This window comes from Scylla paramamosain, chromosome 16 (genome assembly GCF_035594125.1).
Source record: "Scylla paramamosain isolate STU-SP2022 chromosome 16, ASM3559412v1, whole genome shotgun sequence".
Taxonomy (NCBI): domain Eukaryota; kingdom Metazoa; phylum Arthropoda; class Malacostraca; order Decapoda; family Portunidae; genus Scylla; species Scylla paramamosain.
In genome coordinates this window covers 7473423-7492500 of record NC_087166.1, presented here as the reverse complement: position 1 = coordinate 7492500, position 19078 = coordinate 7473423, and the positions used below count along the sequence as shown (strand labels likewise).

The window sequence follows — 19078 nt, the reverse complement described above, 5'->3', positions numbered from 1 at the left end:
CATGTGTACAGCAGCCTTCACGGGACCCCCAACGCGTACAGTACGGAAGGTAAACAGTTTACACCTGACAAAAACGTAATATTTCCCACTCTTCCTTCTCCAGGCTTGGCGAGTAACAAAGCCAACCTCCACCACCACACACCACAAGACACCACCACCCTAACGCACCTCCACCTTAAGGCCGAGTCTCCCACACCCGCCACTGAGTTCTAGGGGACGTGTGGAAGGCCTATGAATCTTGCCTCTATAGCCTTGTGAAGCAGAGGCGATTTTGTGAAGTACTCAAGAGAGTCCCTCGATACTTCTACCCAATGTCGACGTGAAGATTCAATTTGAAAGCTTAAGAGAAAACCAGATATTCAAATCGTGAGGGATATTCAGGAAGGAGACGAAGAGGAGGAGGAGGAGGAGGAGGAGGAGGAGGAGGAGGAGGAGGAGGAGGAGTGGTAGGATGCCTATAGACTTCCGTAATCTTACATGGAAACTTGGCGGGGAAAAATCCTTCTATAATCCTTCAAGCCTTTCCGTTCCGTATTCCTTCCTTCCTTCCTTCCTTCCTCTCGAATTCCTGGTGATAAATCCTTCGTATCCTTAAAGTATCCTTCATTTTTTTTCCAATTCACTTCCCTGGCATTGATTTTTTTTTTTTTTAATCTCAGTTCCTTCTCCGCTAAGGGTCTTCTTTCTTTCTTCTTTTTCTTCTTCATCTCCTCCTTCTCCTCCTCCTCTTTCGTATCCTTATAATTTCCTTCCTTGCTCAATTCTTCGGTATTACTTTTCCCCTTTTTCCTTCATTCCAGTTGAAAATCCTTCCTTAGGGGAGGATCTTCCTTCTATTCTTCCTCCTCCACCTCTTACATTTTGCATTCTTCTCCTTCGCTTTCCTTCTCCTTTCTCATTTCGTCGTCCTCCTTCTCTTTCATTTTATCTTCCTTTTCCTCCTGCTCCACCGATTTTGTCTTCCTCTCCTTCGTCTTCCTCCTCCTCCTCCTCCAGGTGGGTCGTATTGTGGAGGCCGTGAGGGAAATTAAAATACAGATACAAGCTCCCGTTTCCCATTTTCTTTGTTCCACACCCTGGCGGTACACGAGTCGTCCTTCTTCCCTCCCCCCCGCAACGCCATGGCCTCCTCAATGTCCAATCTCGCATCCCTGGTATTGGTTCTGCCTTTTGTCTCCCGTTTACCTTCATTCTGCCTCCTCCTCTCTTTCTTGTCCAGTTCCCGTGTCGTTACGTTCACTTAATGCCGTTCTATTACCGCTCATTTGTTCCATTTATTCTTGTTCTGGTCCTTTATTTTTGTTTTTCTCGCCGTACGTTTCCCTTTCTCACATTTTCCAGGTGCTTCGTGGGTTCTCTAATGTATTTTTCCCCAATTTTCTCACCTGCTTATCCCAGTCCTCCATCTGTTCCTCCTCTTTCCCCCGTGTCTTTGTCAGTCTAATTGTCCGGTCTATGGTGTCCTGGTACTTTTCCTACTGGTACTTTCCCTTTGCCATCCCTCCCTCCCTCCCTTTGTCCTGTTTCCCTTACCTGACTCTCTTCCTCTTCCTCCACCACCCACCGTCACCATACCTTGCCTTGTTTTCATATTTTTTCTATTCCTCTTCCTCTTCCTGCATCACACTAAACACAATCACATCTAGTTTTTTTTCCTTAATTTTCTACCTTGTTTCCTCTTTTACTTTCCCATCTTTCTTCCTCTTCCTTCACCACACTGCACACAATCACATCTAGTCCTGTTTTTCCATTTCCCTGCTTCTCTTCCTTCATATACCTTGTTTTTTCCTTACTTTTCCACTCCTCTTCCTCTTCCTTCACCATCACGCACTATACCATAACCACACTTACCTTGATTCATTTATTTTCCTACTTTTTGTCCTCCCCCTTCACCTAACACAATTACTGCACCGTAACCTGATTTTCTTGCTTTCCTACTAATTTTCCTCTCCCATGACACCACACATCACTATATTTTTGTCCTACTTCTATTCTGTTATCTTCCTACTTCCCTATTCTTTCATTCACAACACACTATCAATATATTTTCACTTGTTTTCTTTATTTCCAACTTCTTTTCATCTCCCTTCACCATATACTATCACCAAGTCTTATATCAATCACCTCCCACTTCTCTTCCTCTCCCTTCACCATAAACTATAACCACATCTTGCAGTTTCCCTGATTTTCATACTTCTCTTCCTCCTCTACCGCACAACACAAGCCAACACACTTTACCCAGATTCACTAATATTCCCATTTCTCTTACTCTTCGTACTCCTCCACCAGGCAAAGCACACCATCGTCACCACCACCATCACCACACCTCACCACCACCTCATTCCCCGTCAAGCAGCGGCAACATTTTGGCACTGGGAATGTTAGCTGTTTGTTTACTTAATTTTCTTGTGCAGTTTCGACGATAAACAGCATCCCTCTCCTTCCTCCTTCCCTCTTTGCCTGCCTCTCTCTTCCTCTCGCGTGCCTTCTCGACAGGAAATCCCGACAGCCTCACTCACACACAGGTTCCTTCTTCCTCCACTCCTTTAAAAGTTTCTTCCACAGTGATAGAATGCAGATTGAATATGACGGTGTGAGGATTCAATGAGGCACGGAAGGGGAATAAAAGAGGCGCGGAATGGAATAAAAGAAATGAAACATATGTAAGTCATGGAGGGAAGAGAAAGAGAGGGAGAAGGAGAGAAAGAAAGAGAAAGGGAGAGGGAGACCAAGTAACAATATGAAAGACACAGAGAGAGAGAGAGAGAGAGAGAGAGAGAGAGAGAGAGAGAGAGAGAGAGAGAGAGAGAGAGAGAGAGAGAGAGAGAGAGAGAGAGAACCATCCAGGCAGAACATGAATACAAGAACAAGAAGAACCTGAAACACGCGTGCACACGATCACCTTCCAATTATTTCACACACACACACACACACACACACACACACACACACACACACACACACACACACACACACACACACACAGGTATAGTGGTCTTACCTGGCACAACTCAGCAGGTGGGAAGCGATAGAAAAAAAAAGAGAAAAAAAAAAAAACAGGAAAAGTGAAAGAGACGTGAAAAGAAAATCGAGAACCACAGAACCAGGCAACCACGAACCAGAACCACTACTTCCGCGCGCCGATACCTCCTTCCCACTCAGCAGCTGACCCGTTCCCACGCCTCAGCACTCAGCAGTCAGTCAGTCAGTCAGTTTTGAGAGGCACCCGCGGCCCTACTTCCGGCACTAAGCAAAGTGAAAACACCTGACTCAGCAGGTAAACATATGGAAGGTTATGAGTTTTTGTTGAGAAAGAGAAAGAGAAAGAGAGAGAGAGAGAGAGAGAGAGAGAGAGAGAGAGAGAGAGAGAGAGAGAGAGAGAGAGAATGGTTGTCGATGAATTAGTACTCTCTCTCTCTCTCTCTCTCTCTCTCTCTCTCTCTCTCTCTCTCTCTCTCTCTCTCTCTCTCTCTCTCTCTCAATTCCAAACCCGTTGCTGTTTAACTTTTCAATGTTTTCTCTTTTGTTTCGTGTTTTTGCATGATTAATGTGTTCTATTCTCTCTCTCTCTCTCTTTCTCTCAGCAAACAAAATCCATAAAGAAAACAAATGAAGGTGAAAATAATAAAAAAAAAAGGAAATAAAGATACAAGTACGTTTTAAAAGGAATGAATAGTGATGGGGTGATGAAGGAAGGGGTTGATGTGAGGGTCATGAGGTGACAAGGACGTCCTACACCCATTCCCCATCTCCCCTCATCACCACCTCATCATCTCAAGGTTCTCATTTATCTTAAGTCATCACCATTCATCACCACCATCACTACCAGTCATCACCATCACGGCTGCTCATCTCATTGGGCTATAACGTCAATGAACCTCTCTCTCTCTCTCTCTCTCTCTCTCTCTCTCTCTCTCTCTCTCTCTCTCTCTCTCTCTCTCTCTCTCTCTCTCGTATTTTCTCGTGTCTTGATGTGCTTCGATTTAACTAATGAGCTCAACCTTCACACACACACACACACACACACACACACACACACACACACACACACAGAAAGTAAAAACTGAAGGATGTAAGTGGTGAAGGGAGTAGTAGTAGTAGTAGTAGTAGTAGTAGTAGTAGTAGTAGTAGTAGTAGTAGTAGTAGTAGTAGTAGTAGTAGTAGTCAGATGACAGCATATTCTTGGCTTAAATTAAATATATAAATAAATAAGATAAAATAAATAGATAAATAAATAAAGAAAGAAAATACACGAGTGAGTGATGCATCCCAGGTGAGCCCGTCGACCTACCTAATTAGGAAAGCCTTGCCTGGCCATCGGATATGCTAATACACTCTGGAAACACGTCTTGGCTCGTTGTGTGCGTGAGACAAACAAAGAGGCAAACCAAGATGAAAAGAGAACGAACCAAGAGGGCAAATATGGCAATGGGCATCACAAAACCTCAAAATAAACAAAGACCAGCATCCCTATTGGTCTTTTAGGTCTGTGTTTCCTCTCCTTAACTCTTGCATTGCTTCGGTCCTTTGCTATCCTTCACAGTACATATTGTTTCTATAGGCACACGGAAAGATATAATAGAAGGTTAGTTTTGTCTTTTCTTTCCCCACCGAACTATTTAAGAGACCGTGTAAGTATCCTAAGTCTCAAATGTTGTAGGTATGGAAAAGATGTCAAGCAGTAAAGGGTTAATCTTCCTCTACTTAACCCCTTCACTACTATGGCTGCCCCTCGTTTATATCCAGAGTGCTTTTAAAGGATCATTTACATGTACAGACAAGAAAAAAAGATAATCTCGTCCTTTCTAAGCTACGGAATTACGGACTTAAAAGACAACAGTAGGTAGAAAATTAAGTCTAAAAATTCGTAGGTGATTAAGGGAAGGTATTGTTCGGGAGTGAAAGGGGTAACAGCAAAATCTATATGGCTTTTTACCCTTCCTCCGCCATAAATACCTAACACTCCTGCCCTTCCTTTCCCTCCTCCTCCTCCTCCTCCTCCTCTTTATTTACCTCTTCGTTACCTTCCTATCTCCTCAAACTACCCTGCAGCAAGACACGCCCCAGAATGTGTTTGCTAAGAGCGTGAGTCCTTTATTGGTTAGCATGATGTCATAGCTATCCAGGTGTATACCGTACTTGGTGCCTCTCTCTCTCTCTCTCTCTCTCTCTCTCTCTCTCTCTCTCTCTCTCTCTCTCTCTCTCTCTCTCTGCTGGTGTGGAATGTTTGTAAAAATAAATATGGATTGATTTATACTTTCTCTCTTGCAACATTTATATTTATGTGTTTAATCTCTCTCTCTCTCTCTCTCTCTCTCTCTCTCTCTCTCTCTCTCTCTCTCTCTCTCTCTCTCTCTCTCATGCACTCAACATCATCTAAATCACAACCACGACATCCATTTTCTTCACTGCATTCATTCATTCACATCCCGGCAGCCCTTCTCTCCACCACTCATATTTAGCATGCACCTCTCTCTCTCTCTCTCTCTCTCTCTCTCTCTCTCTCTCTCTCTCTCTCTCTCTCTCTCTCTCTCTCTCTCTCTCTCTCTCATGACCCCTAGCCACCTGCCTCTCCACACCAGCTCACTCTTGAACACCTGACTTCCAAACAACGACCCTCCCTCCCTCTCCCTCTCCCTCCACCTGCATCACTCCCCACGTATTGTGTTGATGTGAGACGTTCCCTGCGCTCCCATCCCGCACAGCATCCCCTCTCCCCCTCACGCCGCAATGGACCGCGTGGGAGGGGCCTTTGTGTGTCCCTGTAACATATCCCTACGTATGAGTGAAACCTAGAGAAGATGGGATGAGGAGCTGGGGGGGCGTGAAAGGGACATACTAAACACTGACAGACACCTACTGTACATCTGCTTCTTCCTTATTGAGTGTTCGCTAATGTTCACTTCCTACTCTCTCTCTCTCTCTCTCTCTCTCTCTCTCTCTCTCTCTCTCTCTCTCTCTCTCTCTTTCTCTCTCTCTCAGCGCCGTATCTCACCCTAATGTCGTCAAATGAGGAAGGCAAGCCACTTCTCGCTAAATAGTTGAATTCTAAGCAGTCTGGTGATACTAAACTGGCTCCTCTGCTCTCTATAAGGCCGCGGAGGGGGTGTGTCTCGTCTCTCCGCCTCAATTATGCAGCGAGTAGCGGTTTTATGAGTGTAAGAGGAAGTGTGAGCTAATTTTCACGCTTTTTAATTACTAGTGTGAATGGTGGAGAATTTTAAAAGAGTACAAATAAAAAGTAAATGCAATATCCTTTCTCTTCTTCCTTTATGATATATTGTTAAGTGTTAAGTGGTTTTTAATTGCTAGTGTGAAAGGGAGGAAGTTTGAAAAGTGTGTTAGAAAAAATGGGTAGTGTGCATCCTTTCTCTTCTTTCCTGTTTGTGTATGACTGATTGTTGCCTATCCAAGTGTGGCAGTTTGGTGGCTGTGTGAGTAGTTAGTAAAATGATCTGTATAATGGTGAAGAAGAAGAAGAAGAAGAAGAAGAAGAAGAAGAAGAAGAAGAAGAAGAAGAAGAAGAAGAAGAAGAAGAAGAAGAAGAAGAAGAAGAAGAAGAAGAAGAAGAAGAAGAAGAAGAAGAAGAAGAAGAAGAAGAAGAAACTTACTCCTCTATTTATGAAAGACAAAATATTAAATTAACTGTAAAAGCAAATATAGACTAATCTCTCTCTCTCTCTTACTAACTACTAAGGTAACACTAAAAGAGAAAAAAAAAAAAAACATACGAAAGCAGAAAAAAAGCCTAACTATTAACAATCAACCATTAACAGACAATTACTCAATTACTACCATTACTATAATTGCCTCGGGATCTCTCAGGTACCTATCAGCTCTTCAATGTTTCTCAATAACAGTTTGCCTCATCATTACTATTACGGTACTGCCACTCCCCTCCTCTAACAGTATCTAGGCTGCGCTCAGTCACAACGGTCGGTCTGGCTGGCAAACACGAGACCAACGAGGCCCAAGCTTAGGCCTATAGCTCAAGGTCAGGTATTATAGCATTCTGTGTAGGAAAAGGCGGGAAAAAGGGGGAGGAATGTGAGTGGAATGAGTCACCACTGGTAGCATCCTCATCCTGCACACCCCCATCCTCCTTCTCCTGCTCCTCCTCCTCCTCATTCTCCTCTTCCTGTTATGTTAAAAAAGGAGGTCTGGTTTGTGTCCTCCGCGTCGTCCGCCTTCTGTCAGTGGCTCCTAATCTTCTTCCTTCCTCCGCTACTTGTACTTGTTCTTCCTTTTCTTCTCTTGTGTTCCTGTCCCCACGTCTCACTGATCACGGGTGCAACTATCAGAGAGAGAGAGAGAGAGAGAGAGAGAGAGAGAGAGAGAGAGAGAGAGAGAGAGAGAGAGAGAGAGAGAGAGAGAGAGAGAGAGAGAGAGAGAGAGAGAGAGAGAGAATGGACGACTTTTTTCCTGGTCCCTCTCAAGTGTTTCCATTATAAGGTACTGGGATATCTGGGTGTACAATGGCCTCTACTTAACCGGTACCCAGCTTCTCTCCCAACTCCCAAGCCAGTACCCTCAAGTCCTAACCAAGCCTCAGCCTCGGTCCATCCCAGTCCTAGCGAAGAATCAGCTGCAAACGAACCTCTTTCCTTAACATTATACTGATTTCCACACACTTTTCACCTTCTTCCATCTCGACTGCCACTCCTTCCATAAGCTGAGGTAAATTAATCCTACTATGTTCATTCAAGTTAACATACGTTGTGTAGTTTATCGCAAATAGCTCTGTAAGAACCAACATGCTGCTATTTTCTCCTTTGTCTTTATAAGGTAGCAAGATAAGCCTAACTATCCACAGTCACTGCAAGCCCAGCTACAACATTAATCATAGCACAACTAGTCTCCAGCCAACCCCAGGAAACACACAACCACCTCAGCTCAACCAGTCCTCAGCCATCCAATCCCCCACTTTGTAACCCCAGACCCCAGTGACGGCGACCCAGCGACCCCCTCAAGCCATGGCGAGGTGAGCAGTCCCGAGCCTGTACCGAGCCGCCACCAGCAAGATCTCAGGGACAGCTTGACAGGGTGGCGGGGAGGCGACGTTGATCCTCCTGACGCCCCCACACGCACGCCCTCGCCACAATGCCCGACAGGCGGAGGGTGATGCTCGCTCAGCCCTTTCCCCATTGAAACCTGGCGAGTGAGGCTGCCTTTATTGAACTTCCCGCCTGGTTTGCTCCGTAGAATCTTGCGTTTACTTGTTGTTATGAGATTTTGCATATAACGAAGGACTGTAGTTTGCATATTACGAAAGCCTTTAAACTTTGGATATAAAGAAGGGTTATAGACTTTGCATATCACGAAAGCCTACAGATTTCTGCATCAGATTATGCTAATTAGAATCTTCGTTTACTTGGCTATTTTTTTTTTTGCATGTAACGAAGGTCTATAGGTCTTATGCGAGACGTCTCGTTATGCTTCACAGGGTTTCTTTAAGGTCTAAAAGAATTTGCATGTAACGAAGGCCCACAGATTTCTGCTTCAGGTTAGGCCTCCTAGAGTCTTGTGTTTATTTAAGGTCTGTAAGATTTTGCGGTGTAACGAAGGCCTATGGGTTTCTGCGTCCTCATAGATCAACGTGTCATTTTTTTTTTCTCTCTCTGTCTCCGTGATGCGATGTGAAAGGAAATATGGTTAGGCCTAAAGTGGTTACAACAAACGCCCGCCATTGTTGTTCGTGACAGCTGGTTAAAGACGTGTCCAAAACAAATGGTTGATATCTGTGCGGGGGAGTCCTCACTTCCTCGGAACATTATGCTTTGTTTCTTTACTCGCTCATACTCGTACTTGCCAGAGGGAGTGAGGGCAAGGTGGCGCTCGTGTGTGGCCGCGGCTGCTTGACAAATACTAAAAGGTTAATACTAAGTGAGCCAGGCGACGCAGACGGCAGTGTTTTCATCCAACGGGACCCTGGCGGCGGCTGACCGTGGCCTGCTGCGCCCTGCCACCCACCGCGGGCCGCCTCTCACACACACATACACACACACTAAGCGCGTCCAGTTACTATGTAATCAAGTTCAAACACCGATATTTACCATGCAAACACCACCTGATGGCCACAGCTAGTCATCATCGGACGCGTATTACACTTAATGTATAATTATCTCATTTAAGTATTAATTTTAAGCGTTTATCATCGCCAACCACTCTGCCACACTTATATCCCTCCCCCCCCACCATCAGGGTGATCCACAGGGGAGCCTTCACGCCGTGCCTCGCTCCCTAAGCCTGGAGGTCAATATTAACACCTATAAAAGTTGCGTCAATTTACCTTCGCGTGGGTCGAGGCAAGGCCCCCAACACAGGTGAGGCTCAGGGCTGCTCAGGCGCCCACGCAGAAAGTGGTTCCTGAAACGCTTTGTTCTCGTGGTGGGCAAGAAATGCAAACTCGTCGCTCGATTAACAATTACAATTATCCGGATCTCAAAAATAGTACAAAAAGTAGCACCTGAGGAAATCACGACCTGGCAATGAGATCCCTGTGACGTCACGCATTCCTGTTATGAACGAGTCCCACAGTTCAGTTTGTTTACCTTGGAGTCTTCCCGCCCTGATCACCCTCGCCTGTAGACCGATTTTATCCCTCCAATATCCCTCCAGCTGCTGGCCTGGCAGGACGGCGCCTTCGAGGGACGCCGCGCCGCTCTCCAGGTGGTGGTGGTGGTGGTAGTGGTGGAAGGCAACGACCATAGTCCCTGCCGCCGCACTGACTCACTCACCCACAAGCCTCGAGGCACATTGGCCACCCCCGCCCCTGCCACCCACTGCCGCCCGCTACATTCCTGACGGTCGGTGCCTCGCTGTCTCCCTCCCCACCAGTGCTCGCATGACGCTCTGCTCTCTGCACCCGACAGGCACTCAAGCTGTCCTCACCCCAACGCCCCCAAGAGTCCCATTCACATGCCAGCCACCCATCACGGCTCCCACGCCCCCTCAATCAAGCGCCTGCCTCCCTCTCGCCGCTGTCCACGCCGCCTAGGAGTGTAGGGGCTGCCTCATGCCTGCTAGCCTCGGGATCCTAGCACCAGGAGCGAGGCAGACGGCTGTGTTGCAACGCGTCTCCTAGGAGTAGTTTTGGCCTTCTTCCTGCTAGCAAATCTGTGTCACGCGGGGCTGATCAATAAAGTAATACAATCAACCTACATTGCCAGCCGCCCTGACCTTGAGTCCCGCCAAACTGACGAAGATCAACGAAGGCACTACTTACATTTCACGAGAACGACCTCGGAGTCGTTGCTCTCCCGGATGGTTCTCATCACAAGTTTGTCTCCAAAACACTACACAAACATTGGCTGGTCACGACAACTCGCTGCCTTCTCCACTGGCTGTTCCTTTTGGCGGCACAATATGTTCCTTTCCATTGGAGTTTATGATCCGAACTCTTAAATAGCAGTAATCAAAGTAAATAAAAGAAGTCTCACACAAACACTGTGAGCGCGGCAGAGCGACACACCCTCCCGCGCACAAGTTCAGAAGCCAACTGACGTTCATCCGCTCGGTGGACCCATGCCCGTGGTTGTCCGTTTGTGTTTCCGCGGCTTCGTGCTTTCATCCCATGTTGTTTTTTTCCCCTGGGAAACTGTTCCCCTCCAATTAAATAAAAGGATAATGCACTGCTGTTGACACGATAACTTGCAACACTTTCGTGAACTTTATATTGCACTCAATAAGCTTGATAAGTGACAGCGTAACAACACTTGAGCCGCCACGACAATACACTCGAGTCTGGGTGGCTTCTTGCCCTCATCGGGTCAGTTTCCCTGCGCGATCTAAAAGGCTGAGCACGTCTTCAAGGAGGCGGTCATCCTTCACTGGCACTTTTTGCGGTGATCACAGGAGATTTCACTGCTCGAAGCGCCGAGAGGAAGGCCGCTCGGTTGATCTAATACTACCCTGAACAAAACCTGGGGCAGTATTTCACAACAATCTCTGAAGTTCCTGAGCGTGGCAGGCAGAGGTCTGGACGGCGTCTGGTGGGAGGCGAGGCACCCAGCCGTGGCGGCGTGCGGGCCTGCACGACGGGGTGGGGGAGTAGGAGGGAGAAGTGGGGAGCTACGTTTTAACAGCGAAGTAATGTCATGATCTGCATTACACTGACGTCGCACTTCTCATTGTCAAGAATAAAGGTGGCAGTAGCAGCACCACACTAGTGAATGCAATACTTTCCGTGTTGCCCACACGTGCTGATTGCAAGACGTCACCTGGGTGGTGAGCGGACCGCGTCACCCTCCACCTGCCACACGCCGCCAGGCTCAAGCAGCGGCGACCGCTTAAGAAAAACTTTGTGGCCCAGTTGCATCGCAAATAAGGTCACGCGGAGGCATCACGTTGTTACATCAGCCGTGCAGTGTTTCTTTACACACCTGACACGGCGAGTCGCTGCATATATCAATACATCAGCACCTCAGACACGGTCTAGGCGGGTTTTACTGGAGGAGGGGATGCAGGAGGAGATGCAGGAGAGGGCGTCGCATCTTACTTAAGAGGAGTCCATTACACTAATTAACGTCAGCGGAGCGCGGCGCTTCATCCCCTGCCTGCGGGACCCCAGCGACTGTGAAGGAGGGCAGGGCTGCCTCCTGCTGCCCTCCACCGTCTGCACCTCCTCCAGACAGAGAAAAAAAAGGCACCAACTCATTAAAAACAAAGAGAGAGAGAGAGAGAGAGAGAGAGAGAGAGAGAGAGAGAGAGAGAGAGAGAGAGAGAGAGAGAGAGAGAGAATGGGCGTGTCTTGTGGTGGCGAGGGGGTGGAGGAGCAGCGCCTTGTCCCTCCCGCCAAGTGGTCAGACTGAACGTTACACTGGCCAGGGTCAAGTTTTCAGAAAGAGAGAGAGGAAGAAGGGAGGGAGGGGATGGGTGGCGGCAGGGCAGGACTAGGAGGGCAAGAGGCTGTAACAGGGAGAGAGGGGAAGACTGGGAGAAAGGAGGTGGTAAAACTGGTGGGAGAAGTTGGAAAGGAGGAGGAGGAGGAGGAGGAGGAGGAGGAGGAGGAGGAGGAGGAGGAGGACGAGGAGGAGGAGGAGGACGAGGAGGAGGAGGAGACAGTGACGTGGGTGGCTGGGGTAACTCGTTCCTTATTATTACACACGCACGCACACACACACACACACACACACACACACACACACACACACACACACACACTCCCCTCACGCCTCTCTCCCCCTCTCCCTCCACCTGTGCGTCTGCCTCCCGTGCAAAGGGCTCAGCGTGCACCTGGGATCGCCAGATGCACGGAGGAGGGACTGAGAGGGGCGGCGGGGTTAGGGCGGCCCAGACATTTATCCGCAGGGGGCAGATGACATGCTGGGGCGTCGCCACTTTTTTGCCTCGTTGCCTCTTTCAGTTGCCAACAAGTGGTCGTCGTCGTCGTGTGTGTGTGTGTGTGTGTGTTAGGACGAAATGCCAGAAGTCTTAAGAAGCTCGTGTGCTTTCAACATCACCATAATAATATCAAGTTCCTAAGCGTGTGGAAGAAAGTGAGAGGCAAAAAGAAGATAGTAAAAAAAATGACTTAATATGCATGTAGTTATCATATAAGGACTACTGGGCGTGGGTGAGACAACAGAGAGAGAGACTGCCTTGAAAACAGGCCTGAGAGATGGAGACAGCCAACCGTGAATGAGACGTTAAAACAAAGACGCAGAAAGAAAGAAAGTAAGAAAGAAAACAAAAAAAAAATAAAAACAAGATAACATCACGGGAAGGGCGAAAAAATGAGATAGCGGCAGTGAAGAAGGGAAGAGAAAGAGATGAGAAAAATTATAATAAGGAAACAATAAGGCTGCATAAGAGGATGAGACAATAGATAGGAGGAGAGCTGGGAGTAGGAAGGAGTAAGTGAATGAGGAGGAGGAGGAGGAGGAGGAGGAGGAGGAGGAGGAGGAGGAGGAGGAGGAGGAGGAGGAGGAAGAGGAGGAGGTGAATAAAAATGAGGAGGAAGAGCAGGATGCAAATAAGGAGCTGGATGAAAGGGAAACGGATGCAAATGAACACGAACAAGAGAAGGAGGAGGAGGATATGGAAGAAGAAGAAGAAGAAGAAGAAGAAGAAGAAGAAGAAGAAGAAGAAGAAGAAGAAGAAGAAGAAGAAGAAGAAGGCGAGAAGGAGAGCGGGGTGACAGAAGCCGTTTACACCCCGCCATGTCCTTTCAAGTGACAGTATTACAACATCCCTCCACTCCTTACTTGACAGAAAACCCGCAAAGTTAAGTGCGTTCGTGGGCGGCAGAGAGAGAGAGAAAGAGAGGGAGCGAGGACAAAGATAATTCAATCCGCCCACGTGTTGCACTAATCTGAAGTAACACAGGTGCACGCGAGGCAAATCAATGGGCAGGTACACTCGCCAGGTAAGCTCTCAAGGTGGTGGTGCAATACTGAATACCACGGCGCCAAATAAGGCAAAGCTAGCGAAGGAGGGAGGAAGATATTTATATTCTGCATTGGACTGTCTCGTTGTGTCACCTGTACCGCTATCACCTGGTGGCTTGGAGTGACTTACGATGATAACCGTTTACCTGTCGTGTTCCCGTGCGCGGAGTGTCAAGGCGAGCAGCACGAGACTCTCACGTGTGCACAGGTGTTGAGTACAGGTGTGGATGTAGAGGGAACACCTGCTCTTGCTACACATGTTTCCCTCTCAGTCCAGCGCGATGGGGAGACTGACGATAGTAAAAAAAAATGCAACAAAAAGATAATTGACCGTGTAATAGACTCGTTTTTAAGGTAACGGGCATCCCTTTGTCCGTTTTCTTTACCACGGTCTTTTCTCCTCGCCAATTGGAGGCCGTACATGGGCAGGCAGACAGCGTAACACACTTTGGCCATTCACAGCATAATTGCATGTATTAGAGAGGCTCTTTTTTTTTCTTTTTTTTTCTTTTAAGGGAGCAGACATCCCTCTTCTACGTTTTCTTTGCTCTAGTCTTTTTTCTTCGGCAGCTGGAGGCTTTTGCTGCACGAAAAGAAAACGTAATGCACTAATGGCGCTCAGAACAGCCTGTCTCCCTTCTCCACTCGTTTAATTGCAAGAAAGAGATGCTAGTTTTTATTATTATTATTATTTTTTTTTTATTCAAGGGAGAGGCACAAACATCCCATTCTACGTCTTCTGTACTTCAGCATTTTCTCTTTGCTAATTAGAAGACGTAACTATTGATACACTCACATCTCTTCATTTCCAGCCTCATCTCATCTAATTGCTTAAAAGACATGAATTCCCCTACCACGTTTTCTTTTGCAGGTATCTTTTAGCTCAATGAAACCAGTACATTCTCGAACAGAAAACGAAACACTGGTCGGTACTCTGAAATACTTTGTTCTCTCATATACGCTATTTTTCAAAGAGAGATGGTTAGTCAGGTTCTCTTGAGTGTTTCTGCCTGTTGACATTGTAGAATCCTCGTCAAACTTTCTCTACAATCACGAAAAGCACAATGGAAACCTCCAACAACTTCCATTAGAGGGTGTTAAAAGCAGTCGAGGGATAAAGCACCGAGACATTTAATAACAACGCGGGTCTATGGATACTCACTTGTCACAGCATCCACGCGTCTCCTCCTCTCCACTCACCTGCAAAACAAAGGGAAATAAACGCTAGAGGAGCAAGTCACGTTTTTTTTTTTCTTTTTCTTTTTTCTTTACAATCGCACAGCAACAATACAGCACGCCAATCAACGACACCACTTTTACGCCCTCCTTTGTCCCCCGCAGCGCAACACTAGGGCAAACACTGGGGTCACTTAGCCTGCGTGCGCTGCCCACCCGACCCTTTGCTTCCAGGATTTAAAGGGCTTCTTTATTCCACCTCCCCACCCACGCCCTTTTTTGTTCCCTCCCCTCCTACGACCCTCTCCCCCCCTCCTGTAGCCCTCTCTCCATCTTCCTCCTCCTCCTCCTCCTCCTCCTCCTACTGTGGCTCTCTCCCTCCTCCTCCTACTGTTATCCTCCCTCCCTCCTCCTCCTGTGGCCCTCTCTCTCTCTTCTTCTCCTCCTCCTCCTGTGTCCCTCTCCTCTTCCTCTTCCTTCTCCTCCTCCTCCTCCAGCCCCTCCCTCTCTCCTATTGTAACCCTCTCTCTCTCCTCCTCCTGTAGCCCCTCTCCTCCTCCTCTTCCTCCTCCTCCTCCTCCTTCTCCTCCTCCCAGACGAGACCCAAATCGTGACGAGTTTGTTTACAGATCCCTTCGTCTATAGACATTCTGACGGGAGCACGCGGCAGCTGGGCTTCTGAAGGGGGAGTCGCGCCCCCCACGCCGCCCCCTCGGCTGCCTCACCCCCTCGTAACTTAACCCCGCAGGTCAAACATGGGTCACCATCAGCTTATTCCGACAAAGGGGGTGGGGTAAGGGAGGGAGATGAAGAGGAAGGGTGAAAGAGAGCGCGGGAGGTTAGGTAGGAAGGAAGGAGGGAGAGGAGGAGAGGAAGAGAGAAGGAGACAAGTGCGTGGGAAGGAGGTAAGGAGGTTAGGAGGGAAAAGGGTAAATGGAGGAGTAACTGAAATATAGAGGGAAGGAAAGGGAGGAAGTAAAGAGAAAAGGATGAAAGGAAATCAAGAGAAAAAAGGATGAAAGCAGATGAAGAGGAAGGATAAAGTGAAGGAGGATAAGAAGGAAGAGCATAAATGAATGAATAAATTAAATGAAAGGATAGAAAGTAAAGAGAAAAGGAAGAAAGGAGATGAAGAGGCAGGATAAAGGAAAGGGAAGAAGAGGAGATTAAAGCGTGGGAAAGAAGGAAGAGAGGAAACAGAGAGAATGGAGGGAAACAAAAGAGGGAGAGAAGCGAGGAGTGGGAAACATAAAAGGCAATAAAATGGCAAATAACGAACAGATGGAAAAAATATAAGTAAGACGGAAATAGAGAGAAAGAGGAGAGAGATTAGCAAAGAAGGGGAAAAGATGAAAACTGAGAGAAACAAAAGGGAAATTAGAAGGGGAAAAAATGACGGAACAAAGACCATAAGGAAAGGGGGAAAAATGTGAGAATGAGAAGTAAAAGAAAAGAAACGCGGAAGAGAAGTAAACACAAAAAGCGAGAGATAACAAAAAGGAATTGGAGAGGAGAAAAAATAGGAAGAATAAGAGAGGGTACAAAAGGAAATAAAAAAAGGCATGAGAGAGAGAGAGAGAGAGAGAGAGAGAGAGAGAGAGAGAGAGAGAGAGAGAGAGAGAGAGAGAGTAAATAAATAAAACTGAACACATGAAGCAGCAAAAATAGAGTAAAATACAAACTAAAAGAAAGAAAGGAAGAAAGAACGAAAGAAAGAAGAAGAAAGAAAGAAAGAAAGAAAGACAGAAAGAAAGACAAAAGGAGAAAAAATTAAAAGGAACTTGAAAAAGAATAACACTGAGAAATAAGAACGAAACAAAAATAAACCAACAAGACTCCCTTCAAGCATTAAGGTCACAAAGGACAAGCAAAATTACACAAGTATCATAGTGTCATTATGGAGCTGTCATGGCTTTCTGGGGTGTGTAGTTTTAGCTTCACTCATTAACCCTTTGACTGCCACTAGGTACACCTGTAGATATACACCTGTAGATATACCTGTAGATATACAAAGATCAGTAAATACGGAAAAAAACTCTTTGAAGTAAATAAGCTAAAAATATAAAAAAAAAAAAAGTAATATTTTGTGTTAATATATCATTTATGACTAACTGTTTTATCTAATGAGCTCGAGATTAGATGGCAATGGACAGGGAAGGTAGCTGTGTAAAGCATAAGTGTGGATGTTTCATACAGGGACTGCCACGTGTAGTCCTGATGGCTCGTTGCAGCTTTCCTTGTGTTCCACTGACTACTAGTTGCTGTAATTCTTATCTAGCCATACGAGTACTTGTCCGGAATGATCTTAACCCTTTCACTGGAACACGAAACAACTGGCAGCACCTGAAACAATGCGTGAAATCTTTATAAACAAGAAAATTAGCGATGAAAAAGAACAGATTTTGCAGTTTGTTCTCAGTTCAAAGATTGGATGCGGCTGTAGAACAAGTAAAGGTGTCTAAGAGTGATTGGTAATTAGGGGCAGGTGTATCAAGTGGCAGTCAGAGGGCTAATGAGTGAAGCTAAAACTACACACACCAGAAAGTCATGACAGCTCCATAATGACACTTTATTTGTCCTTTATGATCCTAATGCTTGAAGGAATTGTTGGCTTATTTCTGTTTCGTTCTTATTTTTCAGAGTTTTATTTTTTTTCCGAATTTCTTTTATTTTTTCTTTCATTTCTCCTTCTGTCTGTCTTCCTTTCTTTCTTCCTTTCCCTTTCCTTCTTTCTTTCTTTCTTTCTTTCTTTCTTCCTTCTTCTTCTTAGCCTTGTCTTTAAGTAGTGTTTGATAAAAGGGGTCGATTCAATGCAATGTAGACTAGGAAGAAATATAAAATACTAATATTAATTCCTTGTTTATTTGTGATGAAGTAAATTGTGACTAGGAATGTGTCACCTATATTATTAACCTTGTTTGATAAAGGGAATCATTTTTTAGTGCACTGCAGACTAAGGATATATAAAGGGGGATGTTAATTGGTAGTTTATTTGTATTGAAGTGTTGTCCATTTTTTTGTAGAAGTGTTTGATAAAGGGAATCGTTTTTAGTGCACTGGAGACTACGTGGTGATGAGAGAATAAAAAAATGAAATAAAGAAAGAAAGAAAAAATAAGGAATGTGAATAAATAGAATTAATGTTAGTAATGGTACTGTACTACTACTACTACTACTACTACTACTACTACTAAAAACAACATCAGCAACAACAACAACAACACTTTCTTCAGCACAACCATCACCACCGCCACCACCACTACTGATGCAAATAGATAAAAAAAAAAAAAAACAACAACACACACTTCTGTTCACTGACGCACGCTGGGTTCCGCTTGGGTGCTATTCCAGTCAATCCTCTCGCGATAATTACAACAAAAATAACTCTTGACGTGAATACTCCAACACGTCAATTTCCGAGATCCTGTACAGGCGAGCAATTTACTTCACGAATAAACTGCGAATTAACATCACCCTTTTTGTGCGTGGTCTGTAGTGCATTAATCCTTTCTCTGGTAAATTTACTTGGCACACCTTTCCTTAATCCTCACTTTGGCCTCGTAGTCACCTCAAAACTCTCTACTGGCGAGACTCTGGAAAATCTATTCTTTCAATCTATTTTCCTTTCTCATTGGTGCTTTAAAGATCTTGTACACTGTTTCTGTTTTCTGTTGTGAATTGTTCCGTATGGCAGTAAAAGGGTTAAATGTATTGGCTTTATCGAATGCCACTCAAAAGACACGGTAAAGAAAACATATAATAATAATAAGAATAAAGAGACACATTCCAATTTAACATTTAATTAAGCACGAACAAACAAAGCGTTAACTACACCCTTTATATTCTTACTTAGGGTACAGTGCACTGGACATATTCTCTTTATCAAACACTACTCAAAGACAGTAAGGAAAAGTAGTCACACATTCTTATAGACACAATTTATTTAAACCTGAATAAACTATGTATTACTATCACTTTAGTTTTTATTATTATTATTTATTTATTTATTTTTTTTTTTTTTTACCTAGTCTAGAGTGCATTCAATAAGTTCTCTTTATTAAACACTACTCAAGGACAAGGTTAGAAAAACAGTGACACATTCCCACATTCATAAAAGCACAATTTCCTTCAACACGAATAAACTAAACATTACCATCACCCTTTATAATTCAACTTAGTCTAGAGTGCATTAAACATACTCCCTTTATCAAGCACTACTACAGGAAATGGGCAACACTTCAATACGAATAAACTATCAATTAACATCACCCTTTATATATCCCTTTAGTCTGCAATGCACAAAAAAAAAAAATTCCCTTTATCAAACACTACTTAAAAACAAAGGTAACAATACAGGTGACACATTCCCTAGTCACAATTTACTTCATCACAAATAAACAAGGAATTAATATTACTATTTTATGTTCCTTCCTAGTCTACAGTGCATTGAATCGACACCTTTTATCAAACACTACTTAAAGACAAGGCTAAAAAAAAAAAAAGGGGTAACACATT

At 45.2% G+C, this 19078-nt stretch overlaps 1 protein-coding gene across 1 annotated transcript in view; it reads right to left on the bottom strand.

Moving 5' to 3' along the window:
• Positions 1 to 10501, bottom strand: part of LOC135107957 (rho guanine nucleotide exchange factor 10-like) — a 145546-nt gene extending 135045 nt beyond the window's left edge. Inside the window, exon 1 of the mRNA XM_064018436.1 lies at positions 10226 to 10501. Coding sequence (XP_063874506.1) covers positions 10226 to 10274 — 49 coding nt within the window. The 5' untranslated portion in view covers positions 10275 to 10501. The remainder of the gene's footprint in view (positions 1 to 10225) is intronic.
• Between the last annotated feature and the right edge of the window lie 8577 nt (positions 10502 to 19078).